Consider the following 22,190-nt stretch of genomic DNA (forward strand, 5'->3'; position numbering starts at 1 on the left):
AATGGCACTTGTCTGTGTACTGGTGAACTGCATCATTTCAGGGCTCAATTTCTGAGAATAAGGTATTGTGATTTGTTATTTCTGAGTGTAAGCATGGGACCCAAAGGACAAGGATTCAACTTTAAAATGTGACTATAAAAAGATGAGATGTAGAGGTTGGGAGGGGACCTGGGGCATTAGTGTGGGACCCTGATAAAGGTTGGTCATGGAGGTGGAACATTGTGTACCTGAAAGTCTATTGTTGATGGCTTTGCAAAGTCTATTGCTGGTGCCTAAATTTCAAAATAATTCTTTTAAATTATAAGGCAGAGAGAGACTGAGTTTTCTTTCTTTCTTTTTATACCTGGGCATGTAAGAAAAATTCTTTACTTAAAAAATCAGCGTGGACTGCAAACAGGCTAATTTTATTATTTTGAATTTTCTTTTTTTCATAATATTTTATCTTCTCTTTATAGCTGTATAAATATATTATCCACTTTCTGCCTTCTTTGCAATAGAGATCTATTTTTCCTAATCTATTCTTGGCTCTCAAATATAGTCCATCACTTGATCACTTGAATTCTTGTTACTCGATTTGCTTGACCGGGCACTTGTGATGTCTCCGTTCATCCCTGTCACGTGCTAGTGTAGCCCAATGGCGTCTGTTCGTTCCAGAAACATAAAGAGCCTCAAGTCATCGTTCAGGGTTTTGACGAAGAAGTCTGACCATCTTGTAGGTGGGTGGCCACATGATCTTTTGATGTCTTGTGGAATCCAGTTGGTAACAGCTCTAGTCCAGCAGTTGTCTCCAAATCTCATTATGTGTCCAGCCCATCTGATTTTTGACGCCATGGCAAATGAGACAGCGTCCCTTATTCTTGACCATTGATGGAGGTCGGAACTCCAGATTCTTTCTCATTTGAGTGAAACATGGTACTTCAAGCATAGCTCTTTGGATTCTTCTTTGGAAGACCCGAATAGCGTTCTCATCCTGTTTGCATAGGGCCCAGGTCTCTGAGGCATATGTTAATGCAGGAAGAACAGTGGAATCAAAGAGATGTGCCCAGAGCTGAAGGTTCTTCATCCTCTTAGCTATTTCTTCAACGCTCATGAAGACATTCCAAGCCGCTCTCTTACTCCTGCACAACTCAGGTGCCAGGTCATTCATCATGTTGACTTCTTGACCTAGGTACACTAACTGTTGCATTCGAAGATGGTCGTTCCGTTGAGAGTGAATGGAACTTTAGGAACGAGACTGTTTCTCATAAACATTGTCTTCGTGAGATTTAGCTGTAGTCCGACCTTTCCACACTCACGGTTGAAGTCGGCCAGCATTTGTGCTGCTTGGCTGTTTGATGTTATTATAACCATGTCATCATCAAAGTGGAGGTGTTGTAATTATCAACCGTCTATCTTCACTCCCATTCCTTCCCATCCAGTTGTCGCATGACTTTCTTGAGGATGACACTGAAGAGTCAATGTAATCCATACCTTTTAAAAAATGAAATATTAGAAATTACCATTGAACTCTGACAACATGGAGTTCTGGGGGCGGGAATGTGCCACCCCGGCAGTACTCAAGTTTTCTACTGGCTTTGCACTGAGGGACCACTCCTGGCAGACTTAGGGGATCATATAGGTGGTGGGATTCAAACCTGGGTAAGCCACATGCAAGGCAACCCTACTTGCTGTACTAACTCTCTGGTCCACACATGGATTGTTCAGAACACTTTGTTCTTTTTTATTTTAATTTATATTATTTTTATTGAATCACCATAAGTTGCACTCATAAAAATTTCATATTTGATTTTCAGTCATATGATGATCGAACACCCATCCCTCCACCAGTGTTCATTTTCTACCACCAATGTTCCCAGTATCCCTTCCCCCACTCCCCATTCTCACCCATCCCATGCCTCTATGGCAGACAGTATATTTCTTGTTCTTTCTCTACTTTTGGGCATTATGGTTGCATTACAGATACTGAGAGCCATCATATTTGGTCCTTTATCTACTTTCAGCACACATTTCCCATCTCGAGCGATCCCTCCAACCATCATTGACTTAGTGATCCTTTTTTCTATCCCAGCTGCTTCCCCCCTTGCCCATAAGACAGTTTCCAATTATGGAGCATTTTTCCTGGCCCTTGTCTCTACTGTCCTTGGGTGTTAGTCTCACATTATAAAATTTTGTATTCCACAAATGAGTGTAGTCATTCTATGTTTGTCCATCTCTTTCTGACTCACTTCACTTACCATGATACTCTCCAGGACCATCCATTTATAAGCAAAGTTCCTGACTTCGTTTCCTAACAGCTGCATGGTGTTTCATTGGGTAGATAGACCAAAGTTTCTTTAACCAGTCATCTAAGAACACTTCATTCTTTTTTTTCTTTTTGGATCACACCCAGTGATGCACAGAGGTTCCTCCTAGCTCTGCACTCAGGAATTACTCCTGGCTGTGCTAGGGGACCATATGGCATGCTGGGAATCAAACCCAGGTTGGCCATGTGCAAGGTAAATGCCCTACCCACTGTGCTATTGCTCAAGCCCTGAACACTTTTTAAAAATTTTTTTCATTTTTAAAGGAATCACTGTGAGGCACAGTTACAGACTTACAAACTTTTGTGCTTATGTTTCAGTCATACAATGATCAAGTACCCATTCCTCCACCAGTGCCCATTCTCCACCACCAATATTCCCAGTATCCCTCCCAACCACACCCATCACCCCTCCCCCACCTCTGTGGCTGGCACATTCCCTTTTACTCTCTCTCTCCTTTAGGCTGTTTTGGTCTTCAATGCAATTGTTGAATGGCCATAGTGTTTGGTCTATAGACTGTTGTCTGTAGTAGACTATAGTCTACTCTTGGTACATATCTCCCATCCCGAGCTGGCCCTCCAAACACCCTTTACTTGGTGGTCCCTTCTTTATCTGAGCTGCCTTTTCCTCCAGTATGTGAGGCCAGATTCTAAGCCATGGAACAAACCTCCTGGTACTTATCTCTATTATTCTTGGGTGTTAGTCTCCCATTCTATACTTTATATTCCTACAAATGAGTGCAATCTTTCTATGTCCATCCTTCTCTTTCTGACTCATTCCACTTAACATGATACTTTTCATGTTGATCCACTTATATGCAAATTTTATGCCTTAATCTTTTCTAAAGCTGCATAGTATTCCATTGTGTAGATGTATAAACGTTTCTTCTTTCTTTCTTTCTTTCTTTCTTTCTTTCTTTCTTTCTTTCTTTCTTTCTTTCTTTCTTTCTTTCTTTCTTTCTTTCTTTCTTTTTTTCTTTAACCAGCCATATTTTCTAGGGTACTTGTTTTTTTTCCAAATTCTGGCTATTGTTAACCCTGCAGCAATGAACACAAGTGCAGATATTATATCTTACTATACTTTTTTGCATCTCCAGTATACATTCCCAGAAGTACTATCTAGGTCAAATGGGAGCTCTATTTCTAATTTTTTGAGAAATGTCCATACTGTTTTCCAAAAGGGCTGAACCAGTTGGTATTTCCATTAGCAGGGAAGGAGAATCCCTTTTCCCCCACATCCACGCCAACATTGGTTGCTTTTGTTCTTTTGGATGTGGGCCAGTTCTGTGATGTGAGATGATATCTCATTGTTGTTCTGATCTGCATCTCCATGGTGATTAATGGTGAATATCATTTTTTTCATGTGCCTTTTGGCCCTTTGGATTTCTTCTCTGGGGAAGTATCTATTCATTTCATTGCCCCATTTTCTGATTAGGTTGAATGTTTTCTTCTTGAAGAGTTCATCAGATGGGTATTGGGTGAATATCCTTTCCCATTCTGTAGATTTCTTTGTATTCTGGTCACTGTTTCTTTTGATGTGCAGAAGCTTCTTAGTTTAAAATAGTCCCATTTGTTAATCTCTTTCCACTTGCTTGGTCAATAGAGTGCCATCTTTGAAGATACCTTTAGCTTCAATGTTATGGAGGGCTGGACACTTTATTCTTAAAAGACAAATATATTCACTTGATAAATGGGTTTCGGGTGTTGCTAAAAGACTAGTTACAGGGTGTAATAAAATGAAAGAAAGACATGTGTTTCACAAACGAGCACTTTTTATGATTTTATAATAATGGAAATTTTGATATCATATTTATCCATTTGGGGGAAAACTATAAATACATATCCATATCCATGTCATTGAATTCACTCTGCTTCCTGAGGTTTTGAAATCCTGTCTCAAAGTCACGGATGTAATTTCCTCATTAGGATCTTGGATCTTGTCTGCTCTATGTCTGTCGTGTCAACCAGAGTCACTATTTCTGTTCCCAACTACCAACAAGGTAGAAAAATAGGATTCTTTTCCTTGTTCCTGGAGAAGTATCTCTGGTTTTCTTGAAGACTAAAAGTTTCTGAGTACACAACATCATGCAAACTGTTAAGACCTGTGGCAGCTGCTTGCTGCTAGCTTCTGCCAAGGACCAGCCTCCAGTGAATAGGTCTGAAGCCTGAACTGAAAGAGACAGAGAGAGAGAGAGAGAGAGAGAGAGAGAGAGAGAGAGAGAGAGAGAGAGCGAGGGGGACGAGGACCTCAAAAACTCATAGACTCATAAACTGAAAGCTTCAACTGATCTCCAGGTACAGTATTTATTGACGAAATCCAGTACTCATAAGAAGCAGAAGAACAAAATTCTTCAGTCAAATACCCATCTAATCTCCCTGGGCCCGACTTTTACATATTCAAGGGCCTGAGTCTACCAGGATAAATGACTTTGTAATGGCCGTTCTCAAAGGGATATTCTCCTGGAAGAGAGTGCTCTACTCAGAGCATTTACAGGACCCCCTTGGGGACAGCCTTCCACTTCAGGGCACCAGAATTCTGGGCTTTAAAGCCCCATCAACTCCCCATCCCATCTGTCTACTTTATTAATCCAGTCCCAACATCTTCAACTCACTAAAGGGCCCAGAAATGAAAGTGCACTGGTGACTGTCCAGCAAGCTATCCTGGGAAGCCCCTTGAAAGGGATATATTTGACTTAACATACTAGTTGAGTGTCTAAACTCAGAGTCATCCTCCTGCAGTGACAAGAGTCCCTGGGTAGGCATTGTCTTTTCAGGCCAGTAGACTCTCCTCTGTCTGCCATCCACAAGGAATGGGTTGCAGACTGATCACCAGCAATAATCAACAGCCTTTATTCCCGAGCAGCTCAGATAGAGAAGGGATCACCAAGTAGAGGATGCTTGGAAGGCTTTCTTGGGATGGAACATGTGTGCTGATAGTAGATTATAGACCAGACATGATGGCCACTTATTGCCTGTACTCCAAACCACAACACCCAAAGGGAGAGAGATTAAAAGGGAATGCACCTGCCAAAGAGGCAGGGGTGGGGTGGGGATGGAGGTGGGGTCAAAGGAGGGATACTGGAAACATTGTTGGTGGAGAATGGGTATGGTGGAGGGATGGATACTTGATCATTGTATGAATGAAATATAAACATTAACGTTTGTAAGTCTGTAACTCTACCTCACAATTATTAAAAAATCATTTAAAGATTTTTTTGAAAAGAAACCCTTTATTCCCAATTCCACAGACCAGATATAGGAGAGAGTAACTGCCAGAGAGTGAAGGGACCACGAGAGACTGGGAATCAATGCAGGGAAGCACAGCACAGTGAAGTTTAACCCAGGCACAGGGGCTTGTGAGGATTTCTGGGGAGTCCAGGAGCCGTGGAAGCACTGGAATGGGTGAGACAAAATGGTGGCATCAAACTCAACAGAATGGTCTAGCGAAAGCAATAGACCAGAGCCAAGCCGAACCGCTAACGATGGGGGCCACACCCTCTTTGGCACTGTTCTTTGCCTCTGAGGCAATGTCTACAAAGCTCTCTCACCTCAAGGACCATCCCCAGATGTAATCAGAAGGGCAATATCACCCAGATGGATAGGGAGATGTACCAGAGGGCATCCAACAGCTGATCATCACCATCCCCCTGGTGCCCATCACAGGGCCAGCATGGGGTCGTTTCTTAAGAGTTGACATGCACATTGGAATAAAGTCTGAGTATATCTATATGCCCATAGGGTGATGAATCATGAATAGCATCTTTAACTGAGCAGGATCTAGTCTTTTCTAACAGGGATTCTCTTGTTTGCTAGCAGTGTCCATTGTCTAAAATTGAGCTGTTTGTCCATCTCTCCTCTTTGGCTTAGTTGGCGCTCACTGAGTTTGGGAGAACTCGGGGTGCAACAACTCTGCTAATTTCCTGATACCTTTTCTACATCAAGAGCTCATATACAAGGACATGATTGGAGATTCTTCCTACCAGCACACAGTGGACAAACCTCGACACTAAGGTTTTCTCTGTTGGAGTTGGATTTTAATGCAAAATATTTGTCCATGTTAAGTAAAACCAATGCATCAACACACTCAAATTTGGTGTCTCAAAAACAAAAGCAAATAGATGTATGAAACTTCTAGTGCCCCCATGGGTTCGAAAGCAAGAAATGGGAAGTGCCATCTCTGTCATCAGGAGATTCAAAGGATAGCCCTGAGGATTCCATGCACCTGACTTCTAACAAGACCTCCTAGGATAGGCCCTACCTGCATGAAATTTCCATTCTGCCCAGACCAGCCTCCCATAGGGAAGTGGTGTCTCAGAGGTCAAGTAAGAAATGAAGTAGGATTAATGAGCAGACTCGGGGAGGCTGTAAATATCTCCTGCTCTACTCAGCTCTTCAGTTGGGTCAGCCTGGGCTGCTCAGGACAGGATTGCAGCTGTGGAATTGTGAGTGTGTTGGGGTAAGCTAGGTTTACATCCTTCCTGCTGGTCCATTCTGCTACCAACTCCATCCTCAAGCACCTAGGGAGGAATTTGGGTTTCCATTCGGGATTTTTCCTGCAGCCCCACTCAGGTGAGTGAACACTGCAGTGACACAATAAATGCGAGTGGTATAAATGATGCAGGGGAAGGTGGGAGAGAATGAAAGGTGAAACAACTGCCTGTCTCGGAAGGATGCCAGAATGAACAGTCATGGCCTTTGTGGTGCTGTGGATGATGACTTGACTAAGCAAAAAATGAAGCTCCCATTACCACGCCACCGGACTCCGTGCCAGGCTGTTTTCACTCGGGGTGCCCCAGAGTGGGGCGAGTGAGAGCCCTCCCTGCCCCAAGGGACCCAGCTCAGGCAGCCGACCTCCACTACCAACTACCACCATGCTCCAGGCCACTTTCCGGACACATCATAAGACACTTCCTACCCATTTTCCATAATTACCACACCATATTTTATGGGGTTCTGACAGTAGGCAACAAATTATATATATACGTATATATATGTATATATATATATAATTATATTTGCCTTTTGAAGAGCCCAGCAAACTACTGAGAGTATTCCGACCACACGGGCTGAGCCTGGCAAGCTCCCCATGGTGTATTCGATATGCCAAAAACAGTAGCAACAACAGGTCTCGTTCCCCTGACCCTGAAAGAGCCACCAATTGTTGGAAAAGATGAGTAAGGAGGCTGCTAAAATCTCAGGGCTCAAAGGAATAGAGACATTCCTGACACTGCTTGAGTAATTCGCCGATCAATGGGATGGCAGTGACAGTCACAGTGATTATGTTTTAATTTATGTCTTGTTAAAAGAAAAATCCACAGCTTTTGAGAAAAGTTAGTCTATCAACTTATGGGTTTGCAATGCTTGGAGACATGAAATTTCAGGAATTTAGCTCCATTTGTCTCTGTTTTTTTGGTGTCACCACATTCAAAAATTTTGAAAATCTCTGCTATAAGGGGGATGAAACAGAGTCAGTATAGGAACAACTAATGCTCCAATTCACTTGAACTGAAAAATTTGTCTCTGGAGCTGAGCTCAATTAGGAAAGGCATCTGGGAGGGACCCTGGGGACATTGGTGGAGAGAAGTGACTCTCTGGGGATAGGGGAGGTGCTGGAATGATGGAGGCATGAAAAGTAGTATTAAAAATATTGTAAATCCAGGTACCATAATAAAAAATTTATTTAAAAAATCTTGTGAAGAAAAGTGGGTTAGGGGTTCTTTGTTACGATATGTTCAGTGATAGAGATCTGCTACCCTGAATCCTTGGTGGAGAAGAGGGACCACAAACTGACAGTGGACGCTGTCACTGTCACTGTCATTGTCCTCCCGTTCTTCATCGTTTTGCTCAAGCGGGCCCAGTGCTAGATAGTACCCAGGAATAAATATGTTTCAGAGTCATTTAACTCCCGAATATTAGGAGCACAGCATTAACAGTCTTTCTGTGTTTAAGCAAAGAACATTGCTCTATAGTAAAATATGAAAAGGTTTTAGGGGAAAGAGAAAAGCAAGTAATTTGCTACAGATACAAAAGTCAGGGACACTGGAAGGTTTTACTGTATAACCCAGTCTTACTTGGGGAATCCAGTAGCTAACAGAATGAGAGGTAAAGCACAAAGGAATGGTTCAAGATAAACTCTCATAAGAGCACTGTAAGATTCTATGTGGGGAGGATAAGAGGCAGTTCACTGACAAAGTCTAAAACACTGGGGTTAATATCCAACAAAACCCCTTTATTTAAACACTATGATTTCTAAAGTTGTTTTGTTTTGGGCCCATGCTCAGAGCTTACTCCTGGCTAAGCACTCAGGAATCCCTACTGGCTGTGCTCTGGCGATCTTATGGGAAGTGAGAGTTTGAGGCAAATGCTATCTCTCCAGCCCCTCATCTGCATTCTAGCTTCTAAAAAACTAGTCTTTATTCATACTTTTTCATTGTTTTCACATCTTTGTTAATTCTGAACAGTTATTGGTTTTTTGAAAAAATAAAAGTTATTACCAAGTTATTACAACTTGTTTTTTCATTATACCAACTTAGTAAATACTGAGTCTCCTGCCCCTGCGCCTGACTGTCCTCACTGGGGCCCCTTGGAGGGGGGAGGGTTGAGTTTCTATCCCCCTCCGCCACCCCGAGCAGAGCCCCAGCAGCTGAGGACCTCCAGAACCAGCCACGGGCATGCTGGGACAACTCTCCACACGTCCGGATGGGCCTCATGCATGAAAGCACTGGCAAAGGAACCCAGGCATGTAGGTCCTGGGGCTGAGGTCTCCAAGCCTACTCGGATTGAGACTGGGCCTTCTCCACCTAGACCCTCCATCTTCCAGTAGGTAGGCGTCACACCCACCAGCTGCCACCAGCGCCAGGTTGGTTCCATCAATGGCCAAGACTCAGAGACTGTAAAACCCAGCTCCCAGAAGAGCGCGGCCGCATTTGCGGTCGTGCGACATCTTATTATCTTATTTTTCCTTTGGAGAACCTGGCAGGCTACCAAAAGTGTCCTGCCCGCAAGGCAGAGTCTGGCAAACTTCCCATGTCGTATACAATATGCCAAATACCAGTAACAATGATGTGTCTCATTCTCCTAATCCGGAAAGAGTATTGAAATGGCTCTTTTAAAATCTCAGGGCTAGGAAGAAGGAGGCGTTACTGGTGCCTGCTCGAGGAAATCAACGAACAACAGGATGATTGTGATTGTGATAAGTAAATACTGGGTCACCATTTCAATAAGTGTATTTTCTTGTGCAGTGTGATCTATAACCACTTTCCTCCTGCTGCTGTTTCTGAGCTTTTCCCCTGAGTTTCTGCATTTACACGCGAACTTTCCTGCAGAGAGCATCCAGGTGCTCCCAACCCCTCAGATCTCTGCTTCAGTTCTACCCATTTGCTGATCTCATCTAAATATCCTAGTAATAAGTAACATTCAGGGATGGGAGATATTACAGCAGGTGAGTTGCTTGCCTTAGATGCAGCCAACATAGTTTTGATCCAAAGAACCCCCAAGAACCACCAGGCATATTTCCTGAGCATAGAGCAAGGAATAACCCTGAGCATTTGGGGCATGGTCCAAAAACAAATAAAACAAAACAAAACAACAAAAAACATTCACTATAAACGTTCTATTTTAAACCTTTTCCTTTTTTCATCACATCCCTCTTGCCTAGAGTTTTTTTTTTTTGGTGGCTATATACTGCCATATACAGCACCTCTGATATGATCATTACTTATTTAGTGTTCCTCACATTCCTAACAAATTGCAATTCAAATGCCATAATGAATGAAAGGCTGAAATAGCAGGGCAAAATCTATGCTTAGATATATACGAAAATAGTGAAAAAGAATCCCTAGATAAACAAGATATATACATAAGATTTGCTAATGAAGTTATTTTCTTGAGTTTGAATAGAAAGAGAAGCTTATATGTCTTTTTTAAAAATTTTTATTTGTGAAACACCAACAAAACAACACTGTCCTCCCGTTGTTCATCGATTTGCTCGAGCGGGCCCAGGAATGTCTCCATTTTGAGACTTATTACTGTGTTTGGCATATAGAATACGTCACGAGTGGCTTGCCAGGCTTTGCCGTACGGGCGAGATACTCTCAGTAGCTTGCCAGGCTACCCTAGAGGGGCGGAGGAATCGAAACCGGCTCGACCAGGCTGGCTGCATGCAAGGCAAATGCCCTACCGCTGTGCTATCACACCATGAGGTACAGTTGTAGACTCACAAGTTTTAGTGCTTGTGTTTCAGTTATACAATGATAGAGTACCCATCCCTCCACCAGTACCCATTCTCCACCACCAATGATCCCAGTATCGCTCTCACTCCCCCATCCCCCTAACCCATCTGTCACTGTGGCAGGACATTCCCTTTTGTTCTCTCTCTCCTTTTGGGTGCTGCGGTATGCAAAAGAGGTATTGAGTGGCAAACATGTTCGGTCTATAATCTACTTTCAGCACGCATCTCCCATCCTGGGAGGATCCTCCCAACACCCTCTACTTGGTGTTCCCTTCTCTATCTGAGCTGCCTTTTCCCCTAGCATGTGCAGCTGGCCTTTAAGCCATGGAGTGAACCTCCTGGTTATTTATCTCGACTATTCTTAGATGTTAGTTTCCTATTTTGTTACTTTATATTCTCCATATGCATGTAATCTTTCTATGTATGTCCCTCTCTTCCTGACTCATTTCGCTTAGCATGATACTTTTCATGTAGTGCCACTTGTATGTAAATTTCATGATTTTATCTTTTCTAACAGCTGCATAGTACTCTATTGTGTAGACGTACCAAAGTTTCTTTAACCAGTCATCTGTTCTCGGGCACTCGGGTTTTTTCCAGATTTTGGCCATTGTGAACAGTGGAGCAATGAACATAGAAGTGCAGATGTCATTTCAACTGTACTTTTTTGCCTCTTTGGGATATATTCCCAAGAGTGGTATTGCTGGATCAAATGGGAGTTCAATTTCTAATTTGTGACTTTCTTCCTGACCCACTCATTGTTCAACATTGAGTTGTTTAATTTCCAGGTGTTTGATTTGTTATTCCATCTCTTTGTGTGATCTGCTTCAATCTTTAGTGCATCATGGTCTGAAAAGATTGTTGATACTACTTCTATCTTCCTGATTCTGTTGAGGTATTTTTTGTGGTCTAGCACGTGATCTATTTCGGAAAATATTCCATGTCCCCTGGCGAAGAATGTGTATTCCTTTTTGGGGTGTAAAACCCTGTATAGGTCTATTAGCCCTCTCTCTTCTATTTCTTCCTTCAAAGCCAGTATTTCCTTGCTGAGTTTTATTCTTGTTGATCTATCTAGAATTGATAAGGTGATGTTGAAGTCTCTGAGTACTATTGTATTGCTAGCAATGTCCTCCATAAATCTGTTAGCAGTTTTTTAAAAGTATTTAGCTGTTCCCTCATTAGGTGCGTATACATTTAAGAATGTAGTTTCTTCCTGTTGCATGTATCACTCGATAAATAGAAGATGGCCTTCTCTGTCCCTTCTAATCTTCTTCATCCTGAAATTTATGTTGTTGGATAATAGTATGGCCACCCCAGCTTTTTTAGGGAGCAGTTTGCTTGCAGGATTGTTTTCCATCCTTTAACTTTGAGTTTGTGTTTGCTCTGACTGTTCAGAGATGGGTTTCTTGCAGACAGCAGAATATTGATTTCAGTTTCTGGATCCATTTTGCCACTCTGTGTCTCTTGATTGGTGCATTTAGACCATTGACATTGAGAGAGATTATTGTCGTGGGGTTTTGTGCCATCTTTCTGTAGGAGTTGGTTGTGCTTATAAGTGTTTTCCTTCTTATCCTACAGGAGCCCCTTTAGTCCTTGTTTTAGATTTGTTTTTGAGTCTTTGAAGTTCCTGAGCTGTTGTTTATCTCTAAAATGGTGTATTGTTCCATCAGTTTGAGTGAGAGTTTAGCTGGATAAAGTATTCTTGGTGAGGCGTTCATTTCATTGATTTTTTTTCACTATATCGTACCATTGTCTTTGGGCTAGGTGGGTTTCCTCTGATAGGTCTGCTGTAAATCTATGGGGTGCTCCTTTATATGTAATTTCCTTCTTTGACCTTGCTGCTGAGAAGCTTATATGTTTTATAAGCTTGTAAAACTAATAACAATTGTACTCTAACACTACCGCAATAAAAAATTAAGATTGTGCATGTAATCTGTTTATGTGGGAAATAATCGTGTTCTTTCCTTGTAGGCCCTACTGGTCCATGGAGTCTGAGAACGTGACAGGAAACAGAGATTTTCTTCTTCTAGGATTTTCTGAGGAACCGGAAGTTCAGTCCCTCATCTTTGTGCTTTTCCTGTCCATGTACCTGATCACCGTCTTGGGGAACCTGCTCATCATCATGGCCGTCAGCTCAGACCCCCACCTCCACACACCCATGTACTTCTTCTTGTCCAACCTGTCCTTTGTGGACGTCTGCTTCACCTCCACCACCGTCCCCCAGATGCTGGTGAACAACCAGACACACAGCAAAGCCATCAGCTATGCGGGCTGCTTCACCCAGATGTATTTCTTCCTAATCTTTGCAGCATTGGACAACTTTCTCCTGGCTGTGATGGCCATTGACCGCTATGTGGCCATCTGCCAACCCCTGCATTACATGGTCATCATGAACCCCCGGCTCTGTGGGCAGCTGCTTCTGATGTGCTGGACCTTGAGTGTCCTGGATTCCTTGTTACAAATCCTCATGGTGCTACCACTGTCCTTCTGTGCACACGTGGAAATCCATCACTTTTTCTGTGAAATCAATCAAATGGTTCACCTAGCTTGTTCCGATACTTTTTTTAGTAACTTGATGATGTATTTGTCAGCTGTGCTCTTTGGGGGTGGCGCCTTCACTGGGATCCTTTACTCCTACTGTAAGATCGTGTCCTGCATCCGCAGAATCTCCTCAGCTCAGGGGAAATTTAAAGCCTTTTCCACCTGCGCATCTCACCTCTTTGTGGTCTCCTTGTTTTATGGCACAGTCCTAGGTGTGTACCTGAGCACTGCTGTGACAGAGAACTCACAGAGCATTGCAGTCGCCTCTGTGGCTTACACAGTGGCCACCCCCATGCTGAACCCCTTCATCTACAGCCTCAGGAACAAAGACATCAAGGGTGCTCTGACACGTCTCTTTGGGAAGAAACAGTGAAATGGCACTTGTCCCTATTCTGGTGAACTGCATCATTTCAGGACTCAATAACTGATAATAAGATATTGTGGTGTGTTATTTCCAGAGTATAAGCATGGGACCCAAAAGACAAGTATTCAACTTTAAAATGTGACTATTAAAAAGCTGAGGTGTAGAAGTTGGGAAGGGATCTGGGGCATTAGTGTGGGACCCTGACAAAGGTTGGTCTTGGACGTGGAACATTGTGTGCCTGAAAGTCTATTGTTGGTGGCTTTGCAAACCTGGTGCCTAAATTTCAAAATAATTCTTTTAAATTATAAGGCAGAGAGAGAGACTGAGTTTTCTTTCTTTCTTTTTATATCTGGGCATGTAAGAAAAATTCTTTACTTGAAAAATCAGTGTGGACTGTAAACAGGCTAATTTTATTATTTCTGAGTTTCCTTTTTGTTAATAAAATATTATCTTCTCTTTATAACTGTATAAATTTTTTATCCACTTTCTGCTTTCTTTGCAGTAGAAATCTATTTTCCCTGATCTATTCTTAGCTCTCAAATATAGTCCATACTTTTTAAAAAATGAAATATTAGGAATTACCATTTAACTCTGACAACATGGAGTTTTTGGGGGGCAGGAATGGGGCACCCCTGGCCGTGCTCAGGTTTTCTCCTGGCTTTTCACTGAGGGTCCAGTCCTGACAGACTCAGGGGATCATATAGAGTTCTAGGAATCAATCCTGGGTCGGCCACATGCAAGGAAACCCTACTTGCTGTACTTTCTCTATGGCCCACACATGGATTTGTTCAAAACACTTTATTCTTTTTTCTTCTAATTTATATTATTTTTATTGAATCACCATGAACTACACTTATAAAGCTTTCATATTTGAGTTTCTGTCATACAACAATCGAACATGCATTCCTCTACCAGTGCCCATTCTCCAACACCAATGTATTACCCCCCTTCCCAACCCTCCCCTGCCTCTGTGGCAGACAATTTCCTTCTTACTCTCTCTCTACTTTGGGACATTATGGTTTGCAATACAGATATTGAGAAGCCATCGTGTTTCGTCCTTTATCTACTTTCAGCACACATCTCTCATTCCAAACAATCCCTCCAACCATTATTGACTTAGTGATCCCATTTCTATCCTAGCTGCCTTCCCCTCTATGCATAAGGCAGGCTTCCAATTATGGAGCAATCATCTGGCCCTTGTCTCTACTTTCCCTGGGTGTTAGTCTCATATTATAAAATTTTGTATGCCACACACGAATGCAGTCATTCTATATCTGTCCATTTCTTCCTTATTTAATTTACTTAGCATGATACTCTCCAGGACCATCCACTTATAAGCAAATTTCATGACTTCATCTTTCCTAACAGCTGAATAGTACTCCATTGTTTAGAAGTAGCAAGTTACTTTAACCAATCATCTAAGAACACTTTCTGTTTTTTTTTCCTTTTTGGGTTACATCCAGTGATGCACAGGGATTACTCCTGGCTCTGCGCTCAGGAATTAGTTTTGACTGTGCCGGGTGACCATATTGGATGCTGGGAATCAAACCAGGGTTGGCCATGTGCAAGGCAAACGCCCTACCTGCTGTGCTATTGCTCAAGCTCAGAACAATTTTTTCTTAAAAGACCAACACACTCACTTGACAAATGGGTGAACGGTGTTTCTAAAAGTCTAGTGACATGGTGTAATAAAACTAAAGAAAGACATATATTTCACAACAGGGGACTTTTTATGATTTTATAATAAAGGAAAATTTGATACCATATTTTTACATTTGGGGGAAAATTATACATACAGGTCCATGTCTGTTTTATTGAACTCACTCTGTTTCCTGATGTGTACACATCCTGTCTCAGAGTCATGGATCTAATTTCCTGGATCCTGGATCTTATTTGCTCTGTCTATGGTGTCAACCAGAGTCACTATTTCTGCTCCAAACTATCAACAAGATTGGCAAATGGGATTCTTTTCCTTGTTCTTGGAGACCTATCTCTGGTTTTCTCGAAGACTAAAAGTTTCTGAGTACACAACATCATGCAAACTCTAAGACATGTGGCAACTGCTTACTACAAAGTTCTGTTAGGGACCAGCCCCCAGAAATGAAAGAGAGAGAGAGGTGTGTGTGTGGGGGGGAGCGACAAGGGCCTTAGGGACTCATAGACTCATAGACTGTAAGCTTCAACTGACCTCCAGGTATAGTATTTATTGATAAGAGCCAGTAATCATCAGAAGTAGAATAACAACATTCTTTTGTCAAATATCCATCTTAATCTCCCTGGGCTAGACTTTTACACATTCAAGTGCCTGAGTCTTCCAGGACAAGCAACTTTGTAATGGTCTTTCTCAAAGGGAGTTTTTTCAGGGAGGGAGAGCAGAGGTAGAGCAGTTATAGGACCCCCATGGGGGCAGCCTTCCACCTCAGGGCACCAGCATTCTGGGCATAAAAGGTGTATAAACTCCCCATCCTGTCTTCTGCTTTATTAATCCATTCCCAACATCTTCAACTCACTAGAGGGCTCAGAAATGAAAGCCCCCTTTCATTTCAGCAAGCTCAGATATTTAAAGACTCAGATATTTCCATGTGACTGTCCAGCAAGCTCTCCTGGGAAGCCCCTTGAAAGGGATATTTTGGCTTAACATATTAGTTGATTATCTAAACTCAGAAACAGGGGTCCTGGGTAAACCTGGTCATTTGAGACTGATAGACTTTCCTCGCCCACCATTGATGGGTTGCAGAATGATCACCAGACAATCACCAAGAACCTTTATTCCCAATTCCGCAGACCAGATATAGGGGAGAGTAACTGCCAGAGAGTGGGGGGATTTTGATAGACTGGGAATCAATGCAGGGAAGCACAGCACAGTGAAGTTTAACTGAGTGAAGTTTAGCACAGGGGCCTGTGCTAAAGGATAAGGAGCCCCGGGGAGGCCAGAAGCCATGGAAGCACCTCAATGGGTGAGACAAAAGGGTGGCAGGGAACTCAACAGAACGGCCTAGCAAAAGCAGTACACCAGAGTCAAGCCTAACCTCTCATAATAGAGAAGCAATGATTATAAATGATGGGGGGGGCACTCACTCTTTGGCACTGTTCTTTGCCTCTGAGCAATATCTCCAAAGATCTCTCACCTCAAGGAGAGCCCCCAGATGTAATCAGCAGGACAACATCACCGAAATGGATGGGGATCTGTACCAGAGGGCATCCAACAGCTAAGAGTCACCATCCTCCCAGGGCCCATCACAGGGTCATCATGGGATCATTCTTTAAGAGTTAACATACAAGTTGGAACAAAGACTCAGATATTTCCATGTGTCCAGAGGGTGATAAGCCATGAATAGCATCTTTAACTGAGAGTGATCTAGTCTTTTTAATCAGGGATTCTCTGTTTGCTAGCAGCATCCATTGTCTAAAATTGAGCTGTTTGTCCATCTCTCCTATTTGGCTTAGGTGGCCCTCATTGAGTTTGGGAGAACTCGGGGTGCAACAGCCCTGCTAATTTCCCGATACCTCTTCTTTATCAAGAGCTCATGAACATGGACAGGATGGAGGATTCTCCCTATCAGCACATGGTGGACAAACCCTGCCACATAATTTAGGTTTTCTCTGATGAAGCTGGATTTTAATGCCAAATATCTGTTCATGTTAAGTCTAATGAATGTATCAAGAAACTGAAATTTGGTTTTCTGAAAAAACAAAGCAGATAGATGTATGACACTTCTACTGATCCCAGGGGTTTGATACCAAGAAATGGGAGGTGTCATCTATGTCAATCAGGAGACTCAAGGGACAGCCCTGAGAATTCCATACACCTGACTTCTAACAAGACCTCCTAGAATAGCCCCTACCTGCGGGAAATTTCCATCCTGCCCAGACCAGCCTCCCATAGGGAAGTGGTGTCTCAGAGGTCAAGTCAGGAATGAAGCGGGGATTAATGAGCAGACTTGGGGAGGCTGTAAATATCTCCTGCTCTGCTCAGCTCTTCAGTTGGGTCAGCCTGGGTTGCTCAGGACAGGATTGCAGCTGTGGAATTGTGAGTGTGTTGGGAGAAGCCAGGTTTGCAGTTTGCATCCTTCCTGCTGGCCCATCCTGCTCCCACCTCCATCCTTAAGCACCTAGGGAGCAATTTGGGTTTCCACTCGCGTTTTTCCCTGCAGCCCCACTCAGGTGAGTAAACACTGCAGTGATGCAATAAATGCGAGTGGTGTAAATGATGCAGGGAAACGTGTGAGAGAATAAAAGAATAAAAGGTGAGAACACTGCCTGCCTTGGAAGGATGCCAGAATGAACAGTTCATGGCCTTTGTTGTTGCTTTGTATGATGACTTGACTAATCTACGTTGATGTATTACTTAGGGTGACCCCAAAGGTACGCTATGAGTAACTGTGTAGGCAGTGAAAGTAGAGTGACTGAGAGAAACGCAGAAGATGGAAGAGATTTACAGTGGACTAGGTTGGGGGTGACCCCGAGCACTGAACCAGGAGTGCCTCCCTGAAGTCCTAGGTGTAGCCTCTAAACTGATAGATGAACTAAAATACATTGACTGGGGAGTTTCTTTACTGTTCCTTTCCAATAAACCTTTATAATAATAATAATAATAATAATAATAGTAGTAGTAGTAGTAACACTGCATTGTAGCACTGTCCTTCCGTTGTTCATCGATTTGCTCGAGTGGCCCCACTAACATTATTAATAATAATAAATAGGGGTTGGCCCATCATGTAGGATGCTTGATTTACATGGATCGACTCAGATTCAATCCCTGTCACCCCACAGGGTCCTCTGAGTACTTTGAGTAATGATTCCTGAGCTGAGAGCCAGGAGTAAACCTGAATACTGCTGGTTGACCCTAAACAAACAAACAAACAAAATAAATACCCTGAAGTCAAATCAAATGAAATAAAAGAAACTCTTTCACGGAAAGTAAAAATAGCAGCAATGAATGGAAGTCTACGAGGTCTGTGTTGGTTGCAGACGTCGTATAGTGAATGCATCTCTGTGTTATTACGCAGATGTTGCACGTTTGGGTTTGTTTACCTGTGAGATAGACTCAGGTAAAGGATTGTTTGAAGAGCAAGAGCTTGAAACAGGAGGAAGTTGTTCATATATGACACCCTCTCTTTCTCCCTGTGGATTCATGTTCAAGACAATGACATATCAGAGGAAGGGCTGTTCATTCCCTATGTGACGGCACATCTGCCGGCCTGGTGGATGTGAGATTTGTGTGTTCATTGTCCATGGGATACTCTGCTTGTATAGGGTGTGAGCACAGTGAGATTTATTACAATATTTCCACATAATTATAGTTTTTTTGGCATTAGGTTGTTTTTCTTTAGTTCATTTATGCATGCCAAACTGTATTATGGAAAATGTGTAAGACTTTCTTGATTACATGGGTCTATTATGACCCCTTTTGCGTATGTATGTGTGTGTTGTTTAATCCGAATCATTGACCTGTCATTTGATTTTCTTCACCTGAAAATCCTTTCTTTAAAAAGAAGGTAATCTGATTCCATGAAGATTTTTATTACAACTTTTTTACTTATTATTACAGGTACTTCAGCAGTATTTACAATATATCATTTTCTCACTGGTAATGTGCTTCTCTTGCCAGTTGAACTGGGTTTGATCCCTGGCATCCCATGTGGTGCCCCAAGAATCATGAGGAGTAGTTCCTGAGTATAGAGGAAGGGGTGACCCCTATCACCGGTTACCAAAAATAACAAACAAAAAAAATAACATTCATTGTATATGTTCTGCTTTAAAACTTCTCCTCTTAATCACAATCCCTCTCTGCTTAGATTTTTGGAGTGTTTAGACATGTGCCCTATACAGAACCTCTAATATCATCATATTTAGTATTTAAATCAGTATTTATTTAGCATTTATCACATTCCTGAGAAATTGCAATTTGTGTGACTGAAACTCAATCATGAAAAACTTTTAACTCTGTATCTCATGGTGAGCTGATAAAAAAAATAAATAAAGGACTATGGTATTAAAAAATGCACATTTTTCCCAATGAATATATGGAGGGTAAAGGTAAAGGTAAAGGCCCTCCCGTTGATCGTCGATTTGCTCGAGCGGGCCCAGTAACGTCTCCATTGGAGACTTTGTTGTTACTGTGTCTGGCATATCGAATACTCTCGGTAGCTTGCCGGGCTCTCCGAGAGGGGCGGAGGAATCGAACTCGGGTCGGCCATGTCGGCTGCGTGTAAGGCGAACGCCCTACCCGCTGTGCTATGGAGGGTAACATAAAGAATGTCAAATTTAACATTTATATTTAAAAAATTGCAATTCAAATGCTATAATGAATGTTATCTTATGAAATGCTGAAAATACCAGGCAAATATTTGCATAGATGTATATGGAAATGCTGAAAAAGGATTCCTAGAGAAACAAGGTATATTCATAAGATACTCAAGTTAATTTCTCGAGTTTGAATATAAGGAGAAGCTCATACATCTTACGGAGTGAAATTTTGACTCTAAAACAAATAACGTTTGTAATCTAACATTACCTCAAAAAAATGTAAGTAATGCTATGTATGTGGGAAATAATCATGTTCTTTCCTTGTAGGTTTTTCCACTCCATGGAATCTGAGAACGTGACGGGAAATAGAGAATTTCTTCTTCTGGGATTTTCTGAGGAACCGAAGGTTCAATCCCTCATCTTTGTGCTTTTCCTATCCATGTACCTGATCACCGTCCTGGGGAACCTGCTCATCATCCTGGCCGTCAGCTCAGACCCCCACCTCCACACGCCCATGTACTTCTTCCTGTCCAACCTGTCCTTCGTGGACATCTGCTTCACCTCCACCACCGTCCCCAAGATGCTGGTGAACATCCAGACACACAGCAAAGCCATCACCTACGAGGGCTGCCTCACCCAGATGTATTTCTTCCTAATCTTTGTAGCACTGGACAACTTTCTCCTGACCGTGATGGCCTATGACCGCTATGTGGCCATCTGCCACCCCCTGCACTACACGGTTATCATGAACCCCCGGCTCTGTGGGCTGCTGCTTCTGGCTTCCTTTCTCATTGGTGCTCTGGATTCCTTGTTAGAAATCTTAATGGTGTTACGTCTGTCCTTCTGCAGAGACGTGGAGATCCCTCACTTCTTCTGTGAGCTCAACCAGGTGGTCCATCTTGCCTGCTCTGACACTTTCGTTAATGATTTAGTGATCTATTTGTCAGCTGGTCTTCTGGGCTGTGGGGCATTTGCTGGGATCCTTTACTCCTACTGTAAAATAGTTTTCGCCATACGCAGAATTTCATCCGCTCAGGGCAAACATAAAGCATTTTCCACATGTGCGTCTCACCTGTCCGTGGTCTGTTTATTTTATGGTACGATACTAGGTGTGTATTTGAGCTCTGCTGTGACCCAGAACTCACAGTCCCTGGCACTTGCCTCCGTGATGTACACAGTGGTCACCCCCATGCTGAACCCCTTCATCTACAGCCTCAGAAATAAGGACATCAAGGGCGCTCTGGCAAATCTGATTGGGAAGAAAAAGTAACAGGGCAAGTATCCTAAGATGGGAAAATGCATGTCATTTCTGGACCAAATCATAAGAACCCAGCCCTGAGATATCTCTCAAAGAGGAATATGGAACTTGAAATTTTTTTTTGACTGTTTGGGTCACACCCAATGATGCACAGGTGTTAACTCCTGGCTTTGCACTCAGGAATTACTCCTGGCGGTACTGAGGGGATCATATGGGATGCTGGGAATCGAACCCGGGTTGGCCACGAGCAAGACAAACACCCTACCCGCTGTACTATTGCTCCTGTCCCCCTGAGACATTTATTGATTTCTGAAGTTTCCATTTCTTTTATTGCAACCTCCTTTGGCAATCTGTATGACAAACTTCATTCAGCTTTCTCCTTTCTTTGATATGGAAGGCTTTTTCCCTGGGCTGTGCTGACTCTCTCAAATAGATCCCCAGCCTCGGGTCTGAAATATTTGGAAATCCTCACTTATATTATGAACTACAGGGAATTCCTAAAACAGCGTCTGATTCTCAAAGGTCAAAATCTTACCATGCTTATTAGGGTAAGGAGATTTACTGAGAGTGTCACCCCAAAGTATAATACTACTAAAGAAAAGGGGACCATTGTGGTTTCATAAAAGTTTCATCACGGATCACGGTCCTCCCGTTGTTCATCGATTTGCTCAAGCGGGCCCAGTAACATCTCCATCATGAGACTTGTTGTTACTGTGTTTGGCATATTGAATACATCACAGGTAGCTTGCCAGGCTCTGCCGTGCGGGCAAGATACTCTCGGTAGCTTGCCGGGCTCTCCGAGAAGGGCGGAGGAATAGAACTCGGGTCGACCATGTTGGCTGTGTGCAAGGCAAACGCCCTACCTGCTGTGGTATCATTCCAGCCCAGAGAAAAATCAAATGTGGTGAAACATAATTGCAAACTGCATTTTATATTTCTGTGAATTTTTTTGGTGTGTGTGGGTGTGTGTGTGTGTGAGATCTCCTCAGTGGAGCTCAGGAAACTGGGGAATGGGCCCTCCCAGAGACTCTTGAGCATCCTGAGGAATTTCATCAATGCCCATCCCTTCCCTCTCTTATAACTTTGGGCAGATAACTAAATGTCACTTAGAGATAATATATACTATCAGGTCACCTGTTAATAGTTAAACAAAAACTTCTATTTGTTTTCCAATGTGGATGTTTTTTTTTTCTTTTTGGGTCATACCCGGCGATGCTCAGGGGTTACTCCTGGCTCATGCACTCAGGAACTA

The 22,190-nt window shown here is 42.7% G+C and overlaps 2 protein-coding genes across 2 annotated transcripts; both read left to right on the forward strand.

Annotated features, from left to right (window-relative positions):
• The first annotated feature begins 12,510 nt into the window (after positions 1–12,510).
• LOC130022276 (olfactory receptor 7A10-like) lies at positions 12,511–13,440 on the forward strand. The gene has a single exon (XM_056113025.1). The coding sequence runs from the start codon at positions 12,511–12,513 to the stop codon at positions 13,438–13,440; it is 930 nt and encodes a 309-aa protein (XP_055969000.1).
• Positions 13,441–20,119: 6,679 nt separating this feature from the next.
• Positions 20,120–20,950, forward strand: LOC130022327 (olfactory receptor 7A10-like). Its single transcript, XM_056113075.1, has 2 exons — positions 20,120–20,471; positions 20,757–20,950. Exons 1-2 carry the CDS (start codon positions 20,120–20,122, stop codon positions 20,948–20,950), a joined length of 546 nt encoding a protein of 181 aa, XP_055969050.1.
• Positions 20,951–22,190: the final 1,240 nt, after the last annotated feature.

The sequence above is a fragment of the Sorex fumeus genome, unplaced genomic scaffold (genome assembly GCF_029834395.1).
Source record: "Sorex fumeus unplaced genomic scaffold, SorFum_2.1 ptg000019l, whole genome shotgun sequence".
In the NCBI taxonomy this organism is placed as follows: domain Eukaryota; kingdom Metazoa; phylum Chordata; class Mammalia; order Eulipotyphla; family Soricidae; genus Sorex; species Sorex fumeus.